At 40.0% G+C, this 21464-nt stretch overlaps 1 protein-coding gene across 18 annotated transcripts in view; it reads left to right on the top strand.

The window, feature by feature from the left end:
* Nucleotides 1–21464, top strand: part of neb (nebulin) — a 63094-nt gene that overhangs the window by 22151 nt on the left and 19479 nt on the right. For 17 of the 18 annotated variants that reach the window (XM_080902201.1, XM_080902194.1, XM_080902204.1 and 14 more), the window contains exons 52-117: nt 144–251; nt 333–644; nt 749–952; nt 1086–1190; nt 1286–1393; nt 1587–1898; nt 1994–2197; nt 2296–2400; nt 2714–2821; nt 2926–3237; nt 3331–3534; nt 3635–3739; nt 4058–4165; nt 4257–4568; nt 4671–4874; nt 5047–5151; nt 5287–5394; nt 5513–5824; nt 6035–6238; nt 6373–6477; nt 6592–6699; nt 6801–7112; nt 7406–7510; nt 7599–7697; nt 7827–7928; nt 8044–8151; nt 8251–8562; nt 8660–8764; nt 8869–8973; nt 9060–9164; nt 9289–9396; nt 9502–9612; nt 11225–11422; nt 11659–11763; nt 11868–11972; nt 12064–12168; nt 12277–12384; nt 12475–12588; nt 12762–12959; nt 13285–13389; nt 13514–13618; nt 13743–13850; nt 13971–14078; nt 14174–14281; nt 14408–14512; nt 14604–14708; nt 14802–14900; nt 14998–15102; nt 15236–15340; nt 15438–15542; nt 15748–15852; nt 16153–16257; nt 16366–16470; nt 16604–16708; nt 16826–16930; nt 17970–18074; nt 19188–19289; nt 19408–19515; nt 19612–19716; nt 19817–19921; nt 20013–20117; nt 20244–20348; nt 20461–20571; nt 20680–20790; nt 20929–21030; nt 21201–21305. In XM_080902201.1, coding sequence (XP_080758327.1) covers nt 144–251; nt 333–644; nt 749–952; nt 1086–1190; nt 1286–1393; nt 1587–1898; nt 1994–2197; nt 2296–2400; nt 2714–2821; nt 2926–3237; nt 3331–3534; nt 3635–3739; nt 4058–4165; nt 4257–4568; nt 4671–4874; nt 5047–5151; nt 5287–5394; nt 5513–5824; nt 6035–6238; nt 6373–6477; nt 6592–6699; nt 6801–7112; nt 7406–7510; nt 7599–7697; nt 7827–7928; nt 8044–8151; nt 8251–8562; nt 8660–8764; nt 8869–8973; nt 9060–9164; nt 9289–9396; nt 9502–9612; nt 11225–11422; nt 11659–11763; nt 11868–11972; nt 12064–12168; nt 12277–12384; nt 12475–12588; nt 12762–12959; nt 13285–13389; nt 13514–13618; nt 13743–13850; nt 13971–14078; nt 14174–14281; nt 14408–14512; nt 14604–14708; nt 14802–14900; nt 14998–15102; nt 15236–15340; nt 15438–15542; nt 15748–15852; nt 16153–16257; nt 16366–16470; nt 16604–16708; nt 16826–16930; nt 17970–18074; nt 19188–19289; nt 19408–19515; nt 19612–19716; nt 19817–19921; nt 20013–20117; nt 20244–20348; nt 20461–20571; nt 20680–20790; nt 20929–21030; nt 21201–21305 — 9105 coding nt within the window. Of the gene's footprint in view, nt 1–143; nt 252–332; nt 645–748; nt 953–1085; nt 1191–1285; nt 1394–1586; nt 1899–1993; nt 2198–2295; nt 2401–2713; nt 2822–2925; nt 3238–3330; nt 3535–3634; nt 3740–4057; nt 4166–4256; nt 4569–4670; nt 4875–5046; nt 5152–5286; nt 5395–5512; nt 5825–6034; nt 6239–6372; nt 6478–6591; nt 6700–6800; nt 7113–7405; nt 7511–7598; nt 7698–7826; nt 7929–8043; nt 8152–8250; nt 8563–8659; nt 8765–8868; nt 8974–9059; nt 9165–9288; nt 9397–9501; nt 9613–11224; nt 11423–11658; nt 11764–11867; nt 11973–12063; nt 12169–12276; nt 12385–12474; nt 12589–12761; nt 12960–13284; nt 13390–13513; nt 13619–13742; nt 13851–13970; nt 14079–14173; nt 14282–14407; nt 14513–14603; nt 14709–14801; nt 14901–14997; nt 15103–15235; nt 15341–15437; nt 15543–15747; nt 15853–16152; nt 16258–16365; nt 16471–16603; nt 16709–16825; nt 16931–17300; nt 17403–17969; nt 18075–19187; nt 19290–19407; nt 19516–19611; nt 19717–19816; nt 19922–20012; nt 20118–20243; nt 20349–20460; nt 20572–20679; nt 20791–20928; nt 21031–21200; nt 21306–21464 lie in introns of all 18 variants that reach the window. The other variant, XM_080902203.1, reaches the window with a different exon arrangement.

The following is a 21464-nucleotide window of genomic DNA, read 5'->3' as shown; positions in this document are numbered from 1 at the left end:
ATAATTAATTCAGATCATTGAATTTATTGCATTAATATCTTGATAAGATGTCAAGGCAGGTATTTAAGTATTCATGATTCTGAACACTATTATTTTTTGTTTTTATTACATGTTTAAAATCTGTTTTTTGTGATCATGAACAGAAAAAGTACAAGCAGGCATATGAAGATTCCAAGAAGAAGGGCTACGATATGCGAAATGACGCCATATCCATCATTGCAGCCAGAGCTTCCAGGGACATTGCCAGTGATGTAAGCTCACTGGATCTGAACAATGATAAACTTTTATATTTAAATATCAGACCCCGCTAACTCCAATCATTATTTTCACAGTACAAGTACAAGACAGGATACCGTAAACAGGTCGGTCACCACATCGGTGCTCGCAGCATCCAGGACGACCCTCTGCTCATGCTGGCTCTGAACTCAGCCAAGATTGCCAGTGATGCTCTGTACAAGAAGGACTTCAACAAGTCCAAGACCAGGTTCCACCTGCCAGTGGACATGCTCAATCTGGAACTGGCCAAGAAATGCCAGATCCAAGTCAACGACTTCAACTACAGAACTCACCTGCACCAGTGGACGTGCCTGCCAGACTCCAATGATGTGGTCCAGGCCAGACATGCATATGACCTGCAGAGTGATGTGAGTCTTTGAATTTCAGTGGTGTAAAATAATCATGTTAATTAATAAATATATTTTCCAGTTTTAGAATATTTTTAATCATAATAAATCCTTTTTTCCTCAAGGCTGTGTACAAGGAGGATCTGAAGATTTTGCAGGGTATTGGTTGGGTGCCAATAGGTTCATTAGATGTTGAGAAGGTGAAGAAAGCTGGTGAGATCCTGAGTGAGAGAAAGTATCGTCAGCACCCGAGCAACTACAAGTTTAAAATATCCACTGAAGACATGCCCATAGTACTGGCTAAGGCCAATGCTCAGGTTATGAACAAGGTATGAAATCCCATTTGAAATCTACGTCAGCCATACTGGATGTTGTATTTAAATTAAGTTATTATAAAATGTATATATACATTTACAAGTAGTAATGTAAACAGTTGCTCATTATCTGTTTTTGTTACTGCAGAAAGCATACATTGAAGCTTGGGAGAACGAGAAGACAAAGATCCATCTCATGCCCGATGCTATGGATGTCCTTCTGGCCAAAGCAAACAACGTTAACTACAGTGTGGTATGTAGGCATTTGTGGTGTAGAAAGACTCACATCACTTATGAATTTTAAATGTATATAACTTCCATCTGTTGGATCATTGTGTTTCCTTACAGAAAAAGTACAAGCAGGCATATGAAGACTCCAAGAAGAAGGGCTATGATCTGCGCAATGATGCCATTTCCGTCATTGCGGCGAGAGCTTCCAGGGACATTGCCAGTGATGTGTGTCTTTAATCTGAATTATTTACATAAGAATAAATAATAGTGCGATATAGGTATAATAGATTTGATACGGCACTGTAAAGGGCTTGGTAATATGTAAATGTATAAGAAAATAATAATCAATAAAATTCATCATACACAATGTATAAAACTGTTCAAAGACATTGATGATAATATTTTATTTTTCATCCAGTACAAGTACAAGACAGGATACCGTAAGCAGGTCGGTCACCACATCGGTGCTCGCAGCATCCAGGACGACCCCCTCGTCATGCTGGCTCTGAACTCAGCCAAGATTGCCAGCGATGCTCTGTACAAGAAGGACTTCAACAAGTCCAAGACCAAGTTCCACCTGCCAGTGGACATGCTCAATCTGGAACTGGCCAAGAAATGCCAGATCCAAGTCAACGACTTCAACTACAGAACTCACCTGCACCAGTGGACGTGCCTGCCAGACTCCAATGATGTGGTCCAGGCCAGACATGCATATGACCTGCAGAGTGATGTAATAGTTGTTTTCATGATTCTTTTTATTGCTTTTTAATTCTGTGTTTGTGCTACTAAAAGTATATCACAAGGCTGTTCTGCCGTGTATGTCAGGCTGTCTACAAAGCTGACCTGAAGTGGCTCCAGGGCCTGGGTTGGGTCCCCATTGGCTCGCTTGATGTGGAGAAAGCTAAGAAGGCTGCAGAAGTTTTGAGTGAAACGAAGTACCGCCAGCATCCCAGCAAAGTTCCATTTACCAGCCCAGTAGATGCCATGAATCTTGTGCTGGCAAAGAATAACGCCCTAACCATGAACAAGGTAGAATTCTTCATTAAAGACTTTCAAAGCCATTTCTATCTGGTTATCACTTTTGTCAGAATCATTAATTAACGCTGCATTATTTGTGTTTTTTCCAGCGCCTCTACACTGAAGCATGGGAGAAGGACAAGACCACGCTGCACATTAAACCTGACACTCCTGAGATCGTCCTCTCACAACAAAATGCAATAACCATGAGCAAAGTTAGTATCATTTCAGAGCATGATTTATTATGTCAACAAGAATACTTTCAAAATATTTTCAATATTTATAATAATTTCAAAAAAATGGAAAATACCTGTTAGGAGTTAAGTGTACTCATTAAGACATTAAGCTTCATTCAGAATGCTTTGGCTTGAGTTACTAGCACACTGATATTCTTACAGTAGACTTGGCGAATATGATCCCTTAAGCAAACCTTATCACTTTATAATTAGGTGCCAAAACTAGAACATTGAAAGTTAAAGTAAAGGTTGAAGTTTAGTTAAAAAAATGTGCATATGTCTTATTTTGCAGAAACTATACAGACAAGGATATGAAGAAACTATCAAGAAAGGCTATTTCCTCCCTGTGGATGCAATCTCTGTAAAGGCTGCTAAGGCCTCCAGGGAAATCATCAGTGACGTAAGTGGTCATACTGTACCAAGTGTCTGTTTACTGACACTTTAACATAATTTAAGCATCGTTCTACTTGTAACATAAATTTTTTTTCGGCTAATTTTATCCAGTACAAGTACAAGACAGGATACCGTAAGCAAGTTGGTCACCACATCGGCGCTCGCAGCATCCACGACGACCCCCTTGTCATGCTGGCTCTGAACTCAGCCAAGATTGCCAGTGATGCTCTGTACAAGAAGGACTTCAACAAGTCCAAGACCAAGTTCCACCTGCCAGTGGACATGCTCAATCTGGAACTGGCCAAGAAATGCCAGATCCAAGTCAACGACTTCAACTACAGAACTCACCTGCACAACTGGACGTGCCTGCCAGACTCCAATGATGTGGTTCAGGCCAGAAAGGCCTACGATCTCCAGAGTGACGTAAGTCCTTTTGCGGGATACTCAGTGAACCATGCTGCTGATTTTGTCACTATTCTTGTGTTCTGATGTTCGAATTCATGTATACTTTTCTAGGCTGTATACAAAGCTGACTTGGATGAGGTTGTTGGTGTTGGATGGATCCCCATTGGATCACTGGACGTGCTGAAGGCCAAGAACGCTGCAAAAATCCTCAGCGACCGCCTCTATAAGCAGAGACCTGACACACTGAAATATAAGACAGACATGACCTCCATGCCTTTAGTCTTAGCCAAAACAAATGCTGATATCATGAACAAGGTAAAGTGTATTATGTTTGTAATTCCATTGATTTGCCTTCTGTTAAGTCCTCTTGTTTGCACTTTCTGTTTCATTCTGTCTTTTGTGTTTCCCACCACAGAGAACCTACGTTGCTGCTTGGGATGCTGAAAAGATTAAGGTCCATGTGCCCCCTGACACCCCTGAGCTGTTGCTTGCCAAAGCTAATGCTTACAACATCAGCCAGGTACTTTTTGTCTGCACAAATGATTAGGACAATAAAATCCAAGTAGATAAAATTGATTTTTTTAGGGGTTTTTTTTCTTCATGTGCAGATAAAAATATTCTCCTATGTCTCAATTTGTATTTTTGCATTTGAAATGATTCAATGATTATTATCAAATATAAATATGTGATTCTTGAAAAGTTTATAAAAAAAAAACAAGAGTGGCATATTGAAGGGAATAGTAGTTTGTCCTCTGTGTACTTGCTAACATATGACTTGCTAAAATTAGCTTGAGAATTCCCAGATTAAATGTAACTATTTATTTTCTCTTTCCTTCAGAAAATATACAAGGAAGCCGTTGAGGATATTTTCAGAAAGGGCTATGACCTCAAGCCCGATGCTGTCTCTGTCGTTGCTGCCAAACATGGAAGAGAAATCATCAGCGATGTAGGTGACATTGTTTTTCCTTCTCTGTTATTGACTTTATTTGCTTAAATTTATTGTCTTAACTTTGATTTCCTTCCTGCTCGCCACACAGTATAAGTACAAGACGGGATACCGAAAACAGGTCGGTCACCACATTGGGGCTCTCAGTGTCCAGGACGACCCTCTAATCGTGTTGGCTTTGAATTCGGGCAAGATCGCCAGTGATGTTTTGTACAAGAAGGACTTCAACAAGTCCAAGACCAAGTTCCACCTGCCAGTGGACATGCTCAATCTGGAACTGGCCAAGAAATGCCAGATCCAAGTCAACGACTTCAACTACAGAACTCACCTGCACAACTGGACGTGCCTGCCAGACTCCAATGATGTGGTTCAGGCCAGAAAGGCTTATGACCTGCAGAGTGATGTGAGCACTTATCACTTTTTGCTGAATATTAGCTCCAGTCTCTGTCTTCTGTGGCTTATCTGTAGCTGTGACCTGTGGTTCTTCTTCTCCTTCGGCTTGCAGGCTGTGTATAAGGCTGACATGGAATGGATCAAGGGAATGGGATGGGTGCCAATTGGTTCAATTGATGTGGAGAAAGCCAAGAAAGCGGCAGAGATTCTGAGTGAGAGAAAGTATCGTCAGCATCCCAGCAACTTCAAGTTCACTGCTAATACAGCTGACATGCCATATGCCCTTGCTCAGGCCAATGCCCAGGTTATGGACAAGGTACAGATAGCACATCTTATCCATTATTGTTCTGTGGGAGCCAGGTCTTTAAAAGTAGTGCATCAAAAGTATATGAGGTTCTTGTTGTGTCACACCAATGACACTAACTTTTTATTTTGTAGGGCTTTGAGTCATTTTATGTATACTGAGTATATTAATCTGCTTTTTACAGAAAGCCTACATTGCTGCCTGGGAGAATGATAAGACCAACATTCATGTAATGCCTGACACCCCAGAGATCATCTTGGCCCAGCAGAATAAACTCAACACCAGTCTGGTAATACAGTCTCTTCTTGCATAGGTTTTACAACATGTTAGCATGGTACAAATGATTATGTTTTCATAGGTACTGCTCTTTGTATTACAGTGTATAGAACATGAGACCCTAAAAGCATTATTCTTTTATCTCCAGAAATTTTATCGTGAAGGCTATATGGAAATGATCAACAAAGGCTACTACCTTCCCAAGGATGCAATCTCTGTTATATCAGCCAAGGCTTCCAGAAACATCATCAGTGATGTAAGTTTATGTTTCCCACTTGCTCCAGTTTGTCTTTTTGTTGCTTCACCACAGTAAATGTAGGGTTATTTTTGAATTTATTTTGAAACTGATGCATTATTTCTATCCATATTTCCAGTACAAATACAAGGCTGGTTTCCGCAAGCAGTGTGGCCATCACATCGGTGCTCTCAGTGTGAAAGATGATCCACTAATTATGCTGGCCGCTAATGCAGGGAAGATTGCCAGCGACAATGTCTATAAGAAAGACTTTAACAAGACCAAGACCAAGTTCCACCTCCCAGTAGATATGCTCAATCTGGAACTGGCCAAGAAATGCCAGATCCAAGTCAACGACTTCAACTACAGAACTCACCTGCACCAGTGGACGTGCCTGCCAGACTCCAATGATGTTGTGCAGGCTAGAAAAGTCTATGATTTGCAGAGTGATGTAAGTACATGCTATTGTTGTAGAAAGCACTTTTTGGATTTTAATCGATTGTTCAATTATTTTCAGAACATTTAAGCCTCTATCTGTCTCTAACTGATTAAATAGACCTTTTTACATCCATTTTGAGTCATCCCACAGTTTGTCAAATTCAAACCATACATGAACAAATTCTGTATTTAATTAGGTTCAAACTGATTTTTGTGTTTGTAGGCTGTGTACAAAGCTGATCTGGAGTGGCTCAGGGGATGCGGCTGGTCACCTCAGGACTGTATAGATGTCGTCAAAGTGAAGCATGCCCAGACTGTCCTCAATGAAAGGCTCTACCGCCAACACCCAAGTACGGTCAAGTTCACCAGTGTCGTTGACCTCCCAGCTATTGTCTTGTCCAAGCAAAATGCTGAAAACCTCAGTGATGTGAGTAACATCTTTCTGTAGTTTCTTGGATTTTTTTTTAAATTGTGAAACCCAAATATTTGATAAAAATATCTATTCAAGTGGATAAGATGAAGCAGTTAATGTTTTTTTTTTTTTTTTTTTATCTCTGACAGAGAAAATATAGGGAAGTCTGGGATAAAGACAAGCTCACCATTCATGTGCCACCCGACACCCCCACCTTTGAACTCGCCAAGGCCAACGCTGTTAATATCAGCAATGTACGTTTGTGTTTACTTTACCAGTGTTTACTTTTTAACTTGTCTGTGCAGACGCACAATTTTTGTTGATTTATTTGTTGATTTTTTAAAAACTTTATTTCTTGTTCTGTGCAGAAATTGTACACAAAGGCATGGGATGACCAGAAAGCAGGAGCCTACCATATCAAGGAGGATGCTATCTCTGTGCTAAAGGCTAAAGCTTCCAGAGATATTATCAGTGATGTAAGTTAAAAAAACAAAACAAAATTAACATTAAGAAATGATCTACTTGCTGACTACGTCTAGTCCTACTTGCATTAACCTTTAATTTCTGCTCCCTTTAGTACAAGTACAAGACGGGATACCGAAAACAGGTCGGTCACCACATTGGGGCTCTCAGTGTCCAGGACGACCCTCTAATCGTGCTGGCTCTGAACTCAGCCAAGATTGCCAGTGATGTTCTGTACAAGAAGGACTTCAACAAGTCCAAGACCAAGTTCCACCTGCCAGTGGACATGCTCAATCTGGAACTGGCCAAGAAATGCCAGATCCAAGTCAACGACTTCAACTACAGAACTCACCTGCACCAGTGGACGTGCCTGCCAGACTCCAATGATGTGGTTCAGGCCAGAAAGGCCTACGATCTCCAGAGTGATGTAAGTTTATAGTTGCACATGTGGGTAGTATTCTACCAATCAATAGTGTCAGTGTAGTCAGAAAGTAGAGAACAGATCATAAACATTTATTAAATGTAAATCCTTTTACTCGTTTTACTCATTCGGCAGCCAAATACACTTTTTACTGTTTTTACAGTGGATAAAATACATTACAGTTTTTCCTCTAATACTATTGTTTTCACTCTTCAGTCCAGTTCATCCAGTAACAATGTTTCAACTTTTGTCCTATAGTGTACAGTTGCATAAATTATCTGCCTGCTTTCTTTTCTCAGGCTGTTTACAAAGCTGATATGGAGTGGATACGTGGATGTGGATGGATGCCACATGAGTCCGTAGAGGTGTTGAAGGTGAAGCATGCGCAGAAGATCCTGGCTGATGTAAGTTTGTACCTCACTAAGACTTAAAAACAAATAAAAAGTATGTGTATGCACACTGAATAGTTTCTTCCATTTCTTTCTTGTATAGAGAGGCTATCGGATCAAGTTGGATACACAGCAATTCATGGTTCCAGCTGACAGAATTGACTTAGTCCGTGCCAGGAATGCTGCTGAAGTCCTGAATGAGGTGGGGATGATTGCCTGTCATCAAAATGCTGCTTGGTTTTGACTTTTTGTTCTTAATGTGAACCGTGTGGCAAAATAGTGCTAGTGGCAAATTCCAGGTAGCTGAATTTTGATCTCCCACGTTGCTCAGGCTAAATATCGTGAGGCCTGGCACCAGGACAAGACCAAGTACTCATTGGTGGACACACCATCTCTTGCCACAGCCAGAGAAGTGGCGAAGAATGTTCACCCGGTAAGACTGATGGCATATATGATGCATTTTCTGCATATTTTAACTCAGCAAATTTCAGCCTTGTGCAGTTCCTGCTTTATTATTAGCAAAATAAGTGATACATTATCTTTTGTAGAAACTGTACACCAAAGAATGGGATAAGGTCAAAGCTACAGGATACTTCATGCCTCCAGATGCTGTACCAATCAAGCAGTGCATCCAGACAACTAAAGTGCAAAGCAAAGTAAGTAGTAGGATAAAATTTAATCAGGTTTGATTTAACTGACAACTTAATAATGTGGTAAAAATAAGTTCTTTCTTTTTTTTTTTGCCTGTCTTGTAGCATAAATACCTGGAGGGATACCGTAAGCAGGTCGGTCACCACATTGGTGCTCTCAGCGTCCAAGACGACCCTCTGCTCATGCTGGCTCTGAACTCAGCCAAGATCGCCAGCGATGCTCTGTACAAGAAGGACTTCAACAAGTCCAAGACCAAGTTCAACCTGCCAGTGGACATGCTGCAGTTTGAACTGGCTAAGAAATGCCAGATCCAAGTCAACGACGACAACTACAGAACTCGCCTGCACCAGTGGACGTGCATGCCAGACTCCAACGATGTTATCCAGGCTCGCAAAGCCTATGATCTGCAAAGCGATGTAAAGCACATTTGTAACTATTAATCATATTGACATAATAATCTGACAGAAACGTCTGTCTTGACTTCCTAACATGCATCTTGCTTTCGATCTCTAGCACGTCTATAAGTCAGATCTGGAATGGCTCCGAGGCTGTGGCTGGGTAGCAGCTGACTCTGTTGAACATGTGAAGGTCAAGAAGGCCCAGGAGATTCTCAATGATGTATGTTTACTGCATTACATGACATTCAGCCTCTTTTTCAGTTGGTTTTTTTAATCACATGTTGTGTCATTGTGTCTTGCCTCACTGCTCTGTTTTATTTACAGAGACTTTACAAGAAGACTGCCCAAGAAGGTTTTGGAAGATTCACCCTGGTTGTGGACCGGCCAGAGATAGTTTTGGCAAAGATTAATGCTGCCAACCTGAGTGATGTATGCAAAATCTAATATTTAAAATGACTCTCGATCGGAAAACCGGTGAGCAATGATCTGAAAAAAAGTTATTTTTTCTCTAATAGTTGAAGTACAAAGAGACTTTCAATGCAGAAAAGGGTCATTATATTGGCTCAGATGATACTCCTCAACTGGCCCATAGCAGGGAGGTGGCTAAGATCATCAGTGAGGTAACGTAAAAATAATAATCAAATCCTTTCTAGATTTCTAATTTATTTATTGTAAGTTCTGTGTTATATACATGTATTGTGCCAGGCTTTTCTTAAACTTTGCATATACCTTTTGTGGTTTTAGAAACTCTACAAATCAAACTGGGACGAGTCGAAGGCTTCAAGCTACCAGCTGAACCATGAATACATCCCACTGGTCATCTCCAAGAAGAGCAGGGACATTGCTAGTGATGTGAGTGTCTTATATTTCTTTAGAACTGTGATAAAATTAAATCTAATAACATGATATATTTTATTCTTGCACTACTGCAATTTTTATCATTCTAAACACCATTAGGTCAAGTACAAGGATACCCACGAAAAGGCCAAAGGTCACTACATGGCTGGAACCCTGGTGGACTTCCCTGAAGTGATGCGCTGTGGAGACCAGGAAAAGAACAAGGCACTGGTGAGATACTACAAAATATAGTACAGTATAAAAAACTACACCACTACACAATGCACTGAGAAATAAGAAACCATTAGTAACAACAGGCACTCAAAGAGGCAGCTCACTCTCTGGACAGTATTTACTGTTAAGGAAACAATGTTGTGTTTTGTATCTAATAATTTGGTTTTCTTTGTTGTTTTTAAATATACTATGAGAACTTTGTAGTGCAGTAAAATACAAATAAAGGGAGCATGACAGATGTTGATGTTTTGACTGTATAAACATTATGTAGGAACAATATGAAGTTATTATATAATACTATGATACTCATAGTACTATATAATACATATTATATCATTAAAAGATATAACACATTTTGGGGCCCACCTGCAAGAAAGGCAGATGTGAAATGTAAAAGTGAGGTCAGAGCTCAAATGTGACGTGATAACTGGATACAAATTTTAATGTAATATTCAGAATCCAGATACAACAGTATAATTTCCTAAATGTTGACAATACAAACAAAGGCAGCAGAATTTTTATGCAAAGTTTTAAAATAAAAGAGCTTCTACAAAAATACATGAAAACTTGATGATTTTTAAGTTGTTTTTTCTCTTGTTATTTCAATTATATTTGCATGTCCGAAATAAAATTCTATCTATCTATCTATCTATCTATCTATCTATCTATCTATCTATCTATCTATCTATCTATCTATCTATCTATCTATCTATCTATCTATCTATCTATCTATCTATCTGTCTGTCTGTCTGTCTGTCTGTCTGTCTGTCTGTCTGTCTGTCTGTCTGTCTGTCTGTCAGTCAGTCAGTCAGTCAGTCAGTCAGTCAGTCAGTCACAAGTTGTGCTATATGTCTGAAACATAACCTCCTCAGCAGAGGTAATAAAACACATTAGACAGAAGGATAGCAGCAAGACTGAAAGGGAAGGTTTACAAGACAGCAGTGAGGCCTGCTGTGATGTAGGATTTGGAGAATGGTGACGCTGATGGATAGATGGAAAAAAAATGAGTATATTAGAAGAACAGCTCTAGTCGAGTAGTTTGGTGTCGAATTAGAGAGGCAAGGCTGAGATGGTTTGGCTACGTGCCGATAAGGGACAGTACATATGATGGAGCTGCCGAGCAGGAGGAAAAGAGGAAGACCTCAGAGGAGGTTCATGTTGTAGTGAGGGAGGACATGCAGTAAGTCGGTGTGACAGAGGAGGATACTGGGGACAAGGTAAGATGGAGTCAGATGATCCGCTGTGACGATACCTAAAGGGAGTAGCTGAAAGAAAAACATGGTGATTAATAAAATATGTTAGATGCCACTATATGTGTATTACAAGTATATAGAATCAATAAGTCTCAATGTATTAATTTTATTTTTGAGATCATAGACTGCATATAAGAATAGAGAAGGGGGCGGTTGTGTAAATTGGTAATTAATTATTATTGTTTCTAACTCATCCTAAGGTCAATAGATATGTATTCTGACCGTTTATTTGTTTATCAAAGTGTTTTAGTTACCCTTGTGGATTGAACTTATTTTTTAATACGTGTAAACTTTATTTCAAATTAATCTCTTTTGCATCGCTAATCAGTAAGTTTCTATCGTGTGTGTCTAAACAGAGGGTCTACCAGAAGGACTACAATCAAACCAAAACCAAAATCCACATCCCATCCGACATCATCGCTAACCAGGTAGCTAAGCGGTGCCAGGACATGCTGAGTGATGTTCTTTACCGCACCTACCTGCACCAGTGGACTTGCCACCCTGAACAGGAGGACGCCATCCGTGCCCGCAAGACCAACGAAATCCTCAGTGATGTAGGTCCTTCTTCTGTGCACGTCTGCCGCCTGGTTGTGCCTGATTGTTGTGCGAGATCCCGTACAAACTTGTATTACATGAAGTATTACATGAAGCATTATCTAGACATTATACAAAATCTTTTATCTTTGTATTTATATAAACGCCAGAAATGTTATTACACGTCCCACATTAATAGATGTTTCTATCTGCAAGCAAATATATAATGTTGTCTGGGTTTATTGTCATTTGATAGGTGTTCTATAAGGATGACCTGAACTGGATGAAGGGTATTGGTTGCTACGTTTGGGACACACCAGAGATTCTTCGTGCCAAGAAGTCCTATGACCTGCAAAGTGATGTGAGTAAAAACATGTGATTCCTGAATTGTGTGTGTGTTTATGGGGATTTGGATTTTTTCTATTTGTGTTTGATAATGTACTTATATAATATGCTCCCGTATAGCTTAAATACAGAGAGAACGCCAAGAAGGAGTTCAACAATTACTCCATTGTGACAGACACCCCGTCTTATGTGACTGCTGTCCTGGGCCACACCTGGGCCAGTGAGGTGAGTGAGCTGCACTTTTAAAAACTACAAAATTAGTGTTTCAGTTTTGAACTCATACTGAGTGGATTAATGAAACATTCATCACTGACAGCTCAACTACAGAGAGACTTATCAAAAGGAGAAGCACATCTACACCACGGTTCTGGATACCCACGATTACGTCAGATGCCAAAACTTCAAATACATTTTCAGCAACGTAAGTGGAGATCCAGTAAAAATGTCTGTCCTCCTGTCACTGATAAGAAGTGATAGATATCTGTAAATGACATGTTTATGGTGATGTTCTGGCTTTTTCTATCAACAGAAAAACTACACTTCTACCTGGGACAAAATCAAAGCGAAGAGTTACCAGATTCCACATGACGCAAACGCCTTGCAGCACGCTAAACAGCAGAAGATTATTCTCAGCAATGTACGTTTCAATTTTTATTTCATATTATTGTTATGATGATGTTCAATTTCTGATCTTTACAAGGCAATATGAATCCTCTCTCCCGTTCAGGTGAAGTACAAGGAGGACTACGAGAAGTTCAAATCTCTCTACAGCCTGCCCAAGTCACTGGAGGACGATCCTGGAACTGCTCGTTGCGTCAAAGCTGGAAAACTCGTCCTAGATGTAAGCTCCATTTGTTTTGCCCTTACACCTTCCACATATTGACATTTCTCTTGATGAGCAATAGAGCGGCTGTGTTGTTTGATTAGCTCTATATTACAAAAACATGCATCCCTGTGTAGATTTTATTGTGCATATGACAACTGAAAGAACCATCTGTTTTTCCATCATTGCAGCGTCTGTACAAGGAGAACTATGAGAAAACCAAGGCCAAGAACCACATCCCCCCAGACATGTTGGATATCCTGTCTGCCCGTAGTACCCAGAATGCCGTCAGCGAGATCAACTACCGCAAGTATCTGCACCAGTGGATTTGCATGCCTGACATGCAGGTGTACGTGCAGGCACGCAAAGTCAATGAACAGCTCAGCGACGTAAGTAGCAGTCCTCAGCTTTGATATTCTGTGCTTGTTATTGCTTATTTTGTCAGCTCTATCATTCTCTGTGCTATGATCCTATATGTTTACATTTTATATTTTTTCTTATTTTATTTTATTTGTTTTTCATTTTTGTGAGAATATTGAAAATCAGTTAAACCACACTGAGTTTTTTTCTATTCCTTTTTTGTTTATTTCTTAAAAAATATGAAAGGTCAGGATGTTTTGTTGCCTTATTGTATGTAAAAGAAATCAAATAGCTACATTCTTGAATCCTATGCACTGAAACTAATTTCAGCCACAACATTTTACCTCTCCCCAGATCTTCTACAAGGATGATCTGAACTGGCTCAAAGGTATTGGTTGCTATGCCTGGGACACGCCAGAGATCCTCCGTGTCAAGAACGCTGATAATCTTCAGAGTGAGGTTAGCCCAAGCAACACACTCATTCTCCATCCTCTTCATTGTTTTAAGTTTCTAACTTTAGTTCATCTCCTTTATAAGGATTTTGTCCTAACAAATGATTGCTATGCTTCATTTTTGATTCTAGAACAAGTACAGAGCCAAAGGCAAAGATGCTTTCAAAGAATATTCAGTGGTGACGGAGACTCCAGTGTACGAGACCGCCAAGCAGAACGCTCAGAACCTGAGTGACGTAAGGGATTTTATTGTCTTAGATTCATGCTAGCTCAGTAGTTTGTTAACACTCTCTTTGTACATTACAAACGAAAAGAAGTAAGATCGCAAATCTCATCTTTTTTTTCCATTTGTTTTCCCAGCTGCACTACCGCTATGATTACAACGCCAATATCAAGGGCACCAACACCGCTCCTGCTGTTACCATTGAAACAGAAAGAGCCCGTCTGGCCAACTACATCCAGAGTGATGTAAGATAACGTTCCTTCATATTCAGTGTGATTGTTTAACAATTATTATCATATATTGTATAGTATCAATATTTAAAATTTTTAACAACATCTCTCATCATGTGTGTTGACTTCTCTTAGAACTGGTACAAAGAAGCTAACAAGAGCTTCATGCCAACCGGTTATTCACTGCCTCATGACACCCCCCTCATCAAGCAGGTCAAGTTGAACACTGTTGTCTCCAGCAATGTAAGTCAAACACACGCTTGGGCAGATCAGAACTTTTTTATTTTTACGGTAATTTGATGTCTCTGAATGACACACTTTTGTTTTTATCCTTGCAGGTGAAATACAAGGAGGCCTATGAGATGGTGAAGGCTAAAGGCTACACTCTTCACCCAGAGGGTGTCAACTTTGTCACTGCAAGGAAGGCTAACAAGATCATCAATGAAGTAAGATGACACACAGCTGTTATACTTAAGCCAGACCCACTGTTTTAGATTAATATTTCATTTCCTTGTGATGGATGTTAAATGCTGCATAAAACAGTGCTGTGCATGTGTTTCTTGCTCCTCCAGCGTCTGTATCGTGAGACTTACCACAAGCAAAAGGACAAGATCCACACAACCTATGACACTCCTGATATTAAACAAGTCAAGATGAACCAGGAGCACCTCAGTGACGTACGGGCACCCACAGATTACAACATTCATGTCCTTTTTTTAAAAAATTCATGCTGTAAGATGGACTTTTTTTGTTCCCTTCTTACCCTAGTTGTGCTACAAAGAGAAATACTACAACAGCAGAGGCCAGCTGATATCGTTGCCCATAACGCCTGAGCTCATGCACTACCACCACGTCAATGAGATCACCAGCGACGTATGTAAAGAATAAAATTAAAACAAAACCTCTACAAGGTGGAGTTTGAAGATGTTTTTTAAAATAATTTTTTTAATTGTTTTGTGTTTTTAGCTGAAATACAAAGAGGACCTGATGTGGCTGAGAGGCATTGGCTGCTTCTTGTATAACACCCCAGAGATGGTCCGTGTCCGCGACGTCACCAAATTCAGGGTACGTCTTTTTGGATAGAATGGATTCCTATTTTTCCTTTCCAATGCATATTCAGGCATCTGCATCATTCATATAAACTATTTTTTCTCTCTTATAGGTGAGCTATCCAGTGGAGGCTAAGAAGAACCTTGCTAAATTCTCTGTGGTCCTGGACACGCCTGAGTATAAGCGTGTGACTGAGCTGAAGACGCACATGAGCAACGTGAGTTGGTTTCCTAAATGTGCTTCATCGTATTATAGCTTCATGTGATCTGCTTTCCAAACAAAAATGAGCTTGCAGTATATTCTAAAAAACAAAAGCCACACGTTTTGACATTCGCTCTGTTTCTTTCCAGCTGATCTACAAAGCTCAGAGCAAGGAGGACATGGCCAAAGTCACCACAACTGCAGACTCTGTGGACATTCGGAGAGTCAAGTGGGCCCAGCAGCTGGTTAACCAGGCAAGCTCAAATAAACAGCATGAATAACTGAATCTATTATATGTATGTGTGTGTCTTTCCTGATAATCTAATCAATATTTTTTCCCTTCTGCTACAGTACCAGTACGTAGATCTGGCTGCCAAACAAAGAGCTCATTTCACTCCAGAAATCAATACTCCAAATATGGGCCATGCTAGAAAAATGAAAGTGTTCTACAGTGATGTAAGTCTGATCCTTCGTTCTCATTTAATGCCGCTGTCACTGAAACCTCAACCTAAAATTGTTTGTATTTTATTTTGTTTACACTATTTACTGTAGCTGCTTTCTATATACTCTTATACTTTGCCAAAATAATTGAAATTACAGCAATTGCAGTCTCCTCTGAAGCCAATTTCTAAGGTGTTGTCTCAATCGTTTCTTCCCTTAGAACAAATACAAAGAACAGTATGAGAAGATGAAACACCGGTACACTGCCATTGCTGACACACCTCTCCTGATCCGTGCCAAGAAGTCCTACCTGCAGTCCAGTGATGTGAGTTTGCTCATTTAGGAAACTTGTGATTTAGTTTGAAACTGTTATGCATTCAGGAATTATAGGAGTCAGACTGTTTGTTAATAATTTTTCCACTGAAAACGGTCAAATTTAAGAGATTTCATTAACTAATAGTGAATTTTATCCCATGTCAAAATATAAATATTCTTTATCTGTTTATCTGATTTTACCCTTTTACCACAAATACTGTACAAGTCAGTGTGAAATTGTAGATGCTATAAATCACATTATGTGTGTTTGATGAATGTATATGACACGTTTTCTCCTTCGTTTCTTCAGCTGCGCTACAAAGAAACCTTTGAGCTTTCCAAGGGACACTACCACACAGTCAAGGATGCTCTGGACATCACTTACCATCGCAGGGTCACTGATGACATTAGCGAGGTCGGCAGTTGAAATGATCTGGCTCATTGTTAACTATAAATGTCTTTATAAATGTACATGTTTTGAGCTTTTGCATCTCCATCTACTGTTTTTTTCCTCTCTTATCAGGTTAAATACAGAGAGAAGTATATTAGCTCTCTGGGGACCTGGAAGTCCATCCCCGATCGTCCCGAACTCTTCTTCAGCAAGATTGTCAGCGGTAACGTTAGTGACGTGAGTACTCGTGACTTTATTCACCGTGTGGTAAAATGTTTACAGTTCATTAAAGAGTATTCAGTACAATGAGCACTGAGACACTACACAACATTTCAATTTAATTTAATCTCATTTTATGTGTTTTTTTTAGGTCAAGTATAAGGAGGACCTGGATTGGCTGAAGGGTATTGGCTGCTTTGTATGGGACACACCTGAGCTGGTGCAGGCTGAGAGGAACAAGACGCTCTACAGTGAGGTAAAGCATCAGTGACATTAAGCTTCATTTTTATTTATATGGCACCTGTTTATGATTTGCAGTATCGAGGTATAGTTTCTGTATTTTCTTAATAAAAGTTGTATTGTTTGTCTGCAGAGACTGTACAAAGCCTCCTTTGAGAAGAACAGAGGCAACTTCAAGTATACCAGCGACACTCCATTCTTCCAAGCCGCCAAGCAAGCCTCCGTTCTCATAAACGATGTGAGTCCCGTCATTCTTTAACCTCCAGCAATAAATAAAAATTGGATTTAGTTTGTTAACGCATTTGTAAATCAAATGAAACAGTTAACCACATTTCTATTTTTCTGTGCTTCTCTATTGGACTCTCAGCGTGGAGGTAAAAAAAAAACAGGAATTCACTGTAGTATTTTATAATTGCCTACACTGTTTATCACTGACTGTTTTTGTGTTTACCCTTAAAGTCAAGTGTTTAAAATGTTTCCCTTTGTTCTTTACATCAGTCAGTTTTTACCTTCCTTAAATTCTTAAAATGTTTCATCCACATGACGCGAGATGAAACATTTTGTTCTCTGGGGACTCCTTTTTAACTACCTTCTGACACTTTGAGCAGAGGGCTTACAGAGCAGACTATGAGAAGACCAAGGATAAGTTCACCATAACTACAGATGATCCTAGATATCAACTGGCCAGGGAGAACAGGAAGATGAGCCAGGTAAACGCCCTGGTCACGTTGTACCACCGGCCTGCCACCTCCGGTCTGGTCCCCGAAGAGCCCTGACACCGGTGCATGAGGTTGTCAGCAGGACTGCTGATGGTGGACATCGCATGGCATTTATAGAGCTCCCAACTCAAAAAAAATTATTTCCCTTTTGTATCAGTTTCTTCATTTTGTCCCACACAGGTTGCTGTTGAACTGCCACTCAAACAGCAGCTGGAATGCTGAGTGTTATGCAGTGTTGTCCTTCATCTGCTCCATCAGAAATGACAGTTTAATCACTAGCACAGTAACAATTCAATCCACTGAGCCGATCGTCTCACACTCGCTGTAGATGATCATCCCTGTCACTCTGAGGGCACAGATAAGGACAGACAGCACCATCGTCACACTTGGATCCGGAGTTCTTCTCCAGTCCTCCCCCATGTTACTGCTGTTTTCCTTTTGTGTCCTCAACTATGGCATGCTGTGTGTGTGTGTGTGTGTGTGTGTGTGTGTGTGTGTGTGTGTGTGTGTGTGTGTGTGTGTGTGTGTGTGTGTGTATGTCATTGTGTATGTGGACAGAAAATGTATAAATCCAGAGCAAAGGATCTACTAAAGGGTGGCTGCAATGAGCTACTCCGCCCTGACATCCTCACAGCCCTTTACCAGACCACTATGGGCAGTAAGGTAAACAAAGAGAGAAGGGAAGCATGATAACTTTGATCTCTGTCCACAAACAGGCACAAAATAGACCATGTGTTATATATCATAAGACTCAAGTCATAGATGGAGGTGACTTTGTTCCTCCCTGCTGTTTGTGGACAAGGTCTTATCACATAAAATCCCCATCCTGCAGAAAATCTTTCCATCCAGTCATTCCATTTAAAAGTGGCTTTAACTCCCACATAGTCCATCCTTCTTCCATGCTCTAATCCCTCCATCGCTCATTTGCTTTTCTTCATGGGCAATTCATTACCGAAGCTTTAACACTGTTTGCCCAACTGCCTTTGAGCAATTTGGTATCTAAAGTCAGAAATGCAGTAAAATTTAGTACATTATAGCTTCTCCTGGAATTTGTTAGTTTTGACCAAAATAGCAATCACAGAGTCTTCTCTTATGTTAAACTATATATATATAAATCAAATATATATCTATATATATATCTATATATATATATATATATATATATATATATAGATATATATATATATACATACATACATACATACATACATACAACATCTTAAACCATGTGGGCACTGCAGACTTTCATGATGGTGGTAAGGCATTTAACTGTCTTTAATGTCACATGAATAATGCATCCCTCTGTGCACGTGCACGTCTCTCATCGAGCATGCCTATAAGCTTTTCCATTGCTTTGTTTCACTCAGTCGATGTTGCATATTGATTTAATTATAACTACATGCTAGCCAACTTGCTCCGATAGTGTTTAAAAGCTATCCAAGAAAAAAAAAAGTAATTAATTTTTCCTTAAAATTAGCTATAATATGCTATAACGCTAGCGATGTTTTAAAATTAGCGCTATCATCTCAACTGACTCTTAAGAAGCTGAAATAGGACTTTTTTTAAAATCTGCAGTAGGGTTGTATATGTATAGTGTCTGCAAGACTTTTTCGATGTTTTCTTGGACAGTTTTTCTACCACTTTAGAAGTTGCTTGTTATATTCATAAAGACAACAACAACAAAAAAATTCATAAAGACAAGCAAATTAATACAGCAGCAATTTCATTGCATGATGCTAACTTTCTTTTGTTTTCACATTATCCTTGTTCTATCAGTGGAAGTATAGAGAGCAGTATGAACGTGCCAAGGACAAGTTCACCTCTGTTCTGGAGACTCCTGAGTATGAGGCCCACAAACGCAGCAAGAAGATCAGTGATGTAAGTGTTGGGTTTGCAAGGTTTTTATTATTATGTTTAGATTTTTACAAGAACTTGTGAAGAAGCAGTGGGTTTTTTTGTGTTTAAATTTCACCTGTTACTATCTACATCTGCTTAGATCATCTACAAGATGGAGTATAACAAGACCAAGGCAAAGGCTTACACCTTACCTTATGACACTCCACACCAACAACACATGAAGAAGGTCAAGGAGATCACCAGCAATGTAAGTCTGCACTGCACTTTTAAAATATTCTTTCATACACTGGCACAGGAAACCAAAATACAAAATGTACTTTTGTATATTTTATGTGTCTTGCAGCTGAAGTACAAAGAGGTGTATGAAAAGAGCAAGGCCCACATCAACATTGACCCCGAAGCTCACGAGATCCGTGCCGCTAAGGAGGCCTACAAGAACATCACCAATGTGAGCATCTCGAGTGCCAGAATTTTCAAATGACATTTTTAAACCCAAATTTGTGCTAACATCCAGTTTTTGATTCTGTTTTATTTTGCTATATTTCTAGCTTGACTACAAGAAGAAGTATGAAGCAACCAAGAACCAGTGGATCTGGACAGCGGACAGGCCCGACTTTGTCAATGCTGCCAAGAACTCCTTGCAGCAGAGCGATGTGAGTTGGGACCTCTTATTTTAATGTGTGTCATTTTAGCAACATGCAGCACTGTTGCTCTCTTTTTTTCACCGCCATATTTTACCAACAGGTTGAGTACAAGTACGACAAAGAGATCATGAAGGGCTGCGTGATACCTGTGGTCGATGACAAGTTAACCTTACTGTGCATGAAGAATGCTGAAATGGCCAGTGAGGTAAGTTTCCCCATTCTTTATTAGAGACACCATATTTAGTTAAAACTACTAAAGGCCAGATAGTGATGCTTAAGAATGTGATGTTTAATGTCCTAAACTGCTTCTTTTTTCTTTTGCCCATCCCAGGTGAAATATAAACAGAAGTATGAGAAGGAAAAGGGACACTACATGCCTGTCCTGGACACTCCTCAAATTCTCCATGCCAAGGCTGTGCGTGTTCTGGCCTCAGAGGTAAGAACTGTTCAGCAAAAAATTAACTGTACTATAGGGTATATATAGTATACCCTTAGGTAAAACTTATGAGTTTTTAAATGTTTTTATTCTTTATTTTATTGTTCATCAGAGCAAATACAAGGAGGCCAGTAAGAAGGAAATGCAGTCCGGCTCATTCACCACCCTGTCCGACACTCGTGATACTGCCCACAGCAGGACAGTCAACAAACTTGTCAGCGGGGTATGACTGTCTTACTATTACATGCGTTTCACAAAATGAGCTCAGCCAGCGTGTAACCCTGGACTGTTTGTTTGCAGCTGGGCTTGATGTGCTGTTCTATCTTTTTAGAAAGTGTACAAAGAAAAGTTTGAGAAGGAAAAGGGCAAGTCCATATATAACCACATGATTGTGCCGCCTGATGTTCAGCATGCCATGGACGTGGCCAAAAATCAGAGCAATGTGAGTCATTTCCACAAATGGGCTAAAACAGTTGGGGTAGTTGGACTTGGGGGTAATTTTTTCAGCTTTTCATAGTTGTCTGTGGATGTGGAAGTCAGGTTTACTATATTGCATTTCCAATTTTGTCCAACTGGACAGGTGGCCTACAAGAAAGATGCCAAAGCCAGCCTGCACTACACTACTGTAGTCGACCGTCCTGACATAAAGAAGGCTACCCAGGCTGCTAAACTCATCAGTCAGGTAACCATGAAGTACACTGATACTGACTCACCAGCTCAGTACATGTAAATGTGTCTAAAGGCTCAACTCAAGACAAAAGAAGAGAAAAAAGGAGCATCCCTATAGTACCCATCCCTGTACTGTAGTTTCTACATGATCAACTGACTCTTGTCGGGTCTTGTGCCCATCAGATTGGCTACCGTGAGAAAGCACGTGAAGAGGCCAGCCGTGGAGGCTCTCTAGCCCACCGCCCAGATATCGCTTTGGCAACTGAGGTGTCCAAGCTGACAAGCCAGGTACACTAAATGAATTTGCTCACCTGTCTCATCCAGCCCTGGACAGTCGGGTTCCTTTGCCACTGGGTCGCAACGATTGTCATCTCATAGAAAAGGCTTCCCTTGTTTATTAATTTATTAATTTATTCATTCATTTAATTATTTATTTAGGTGGCAGCC

This window comes from Rhamphochromis sp. 'chilingali' (assembly GCF_963969265.1).
Source record: "Rhamphochromis sp. 'chilingali' genome assembly, chromosome: 14".
Lineage (NCBI taxonomy): Eukaryota > Metazoa > Chordata > Actinopteri > Cichliformes > Cichlidae > Rhamphochromis > Rhamphochromis sp. 'chilingali'.
The sequence above is the reverse complement of the archived record's forward strand: the minus strand, read 5'-3'. Positions and strand labels throughout refer to the sequence as shown.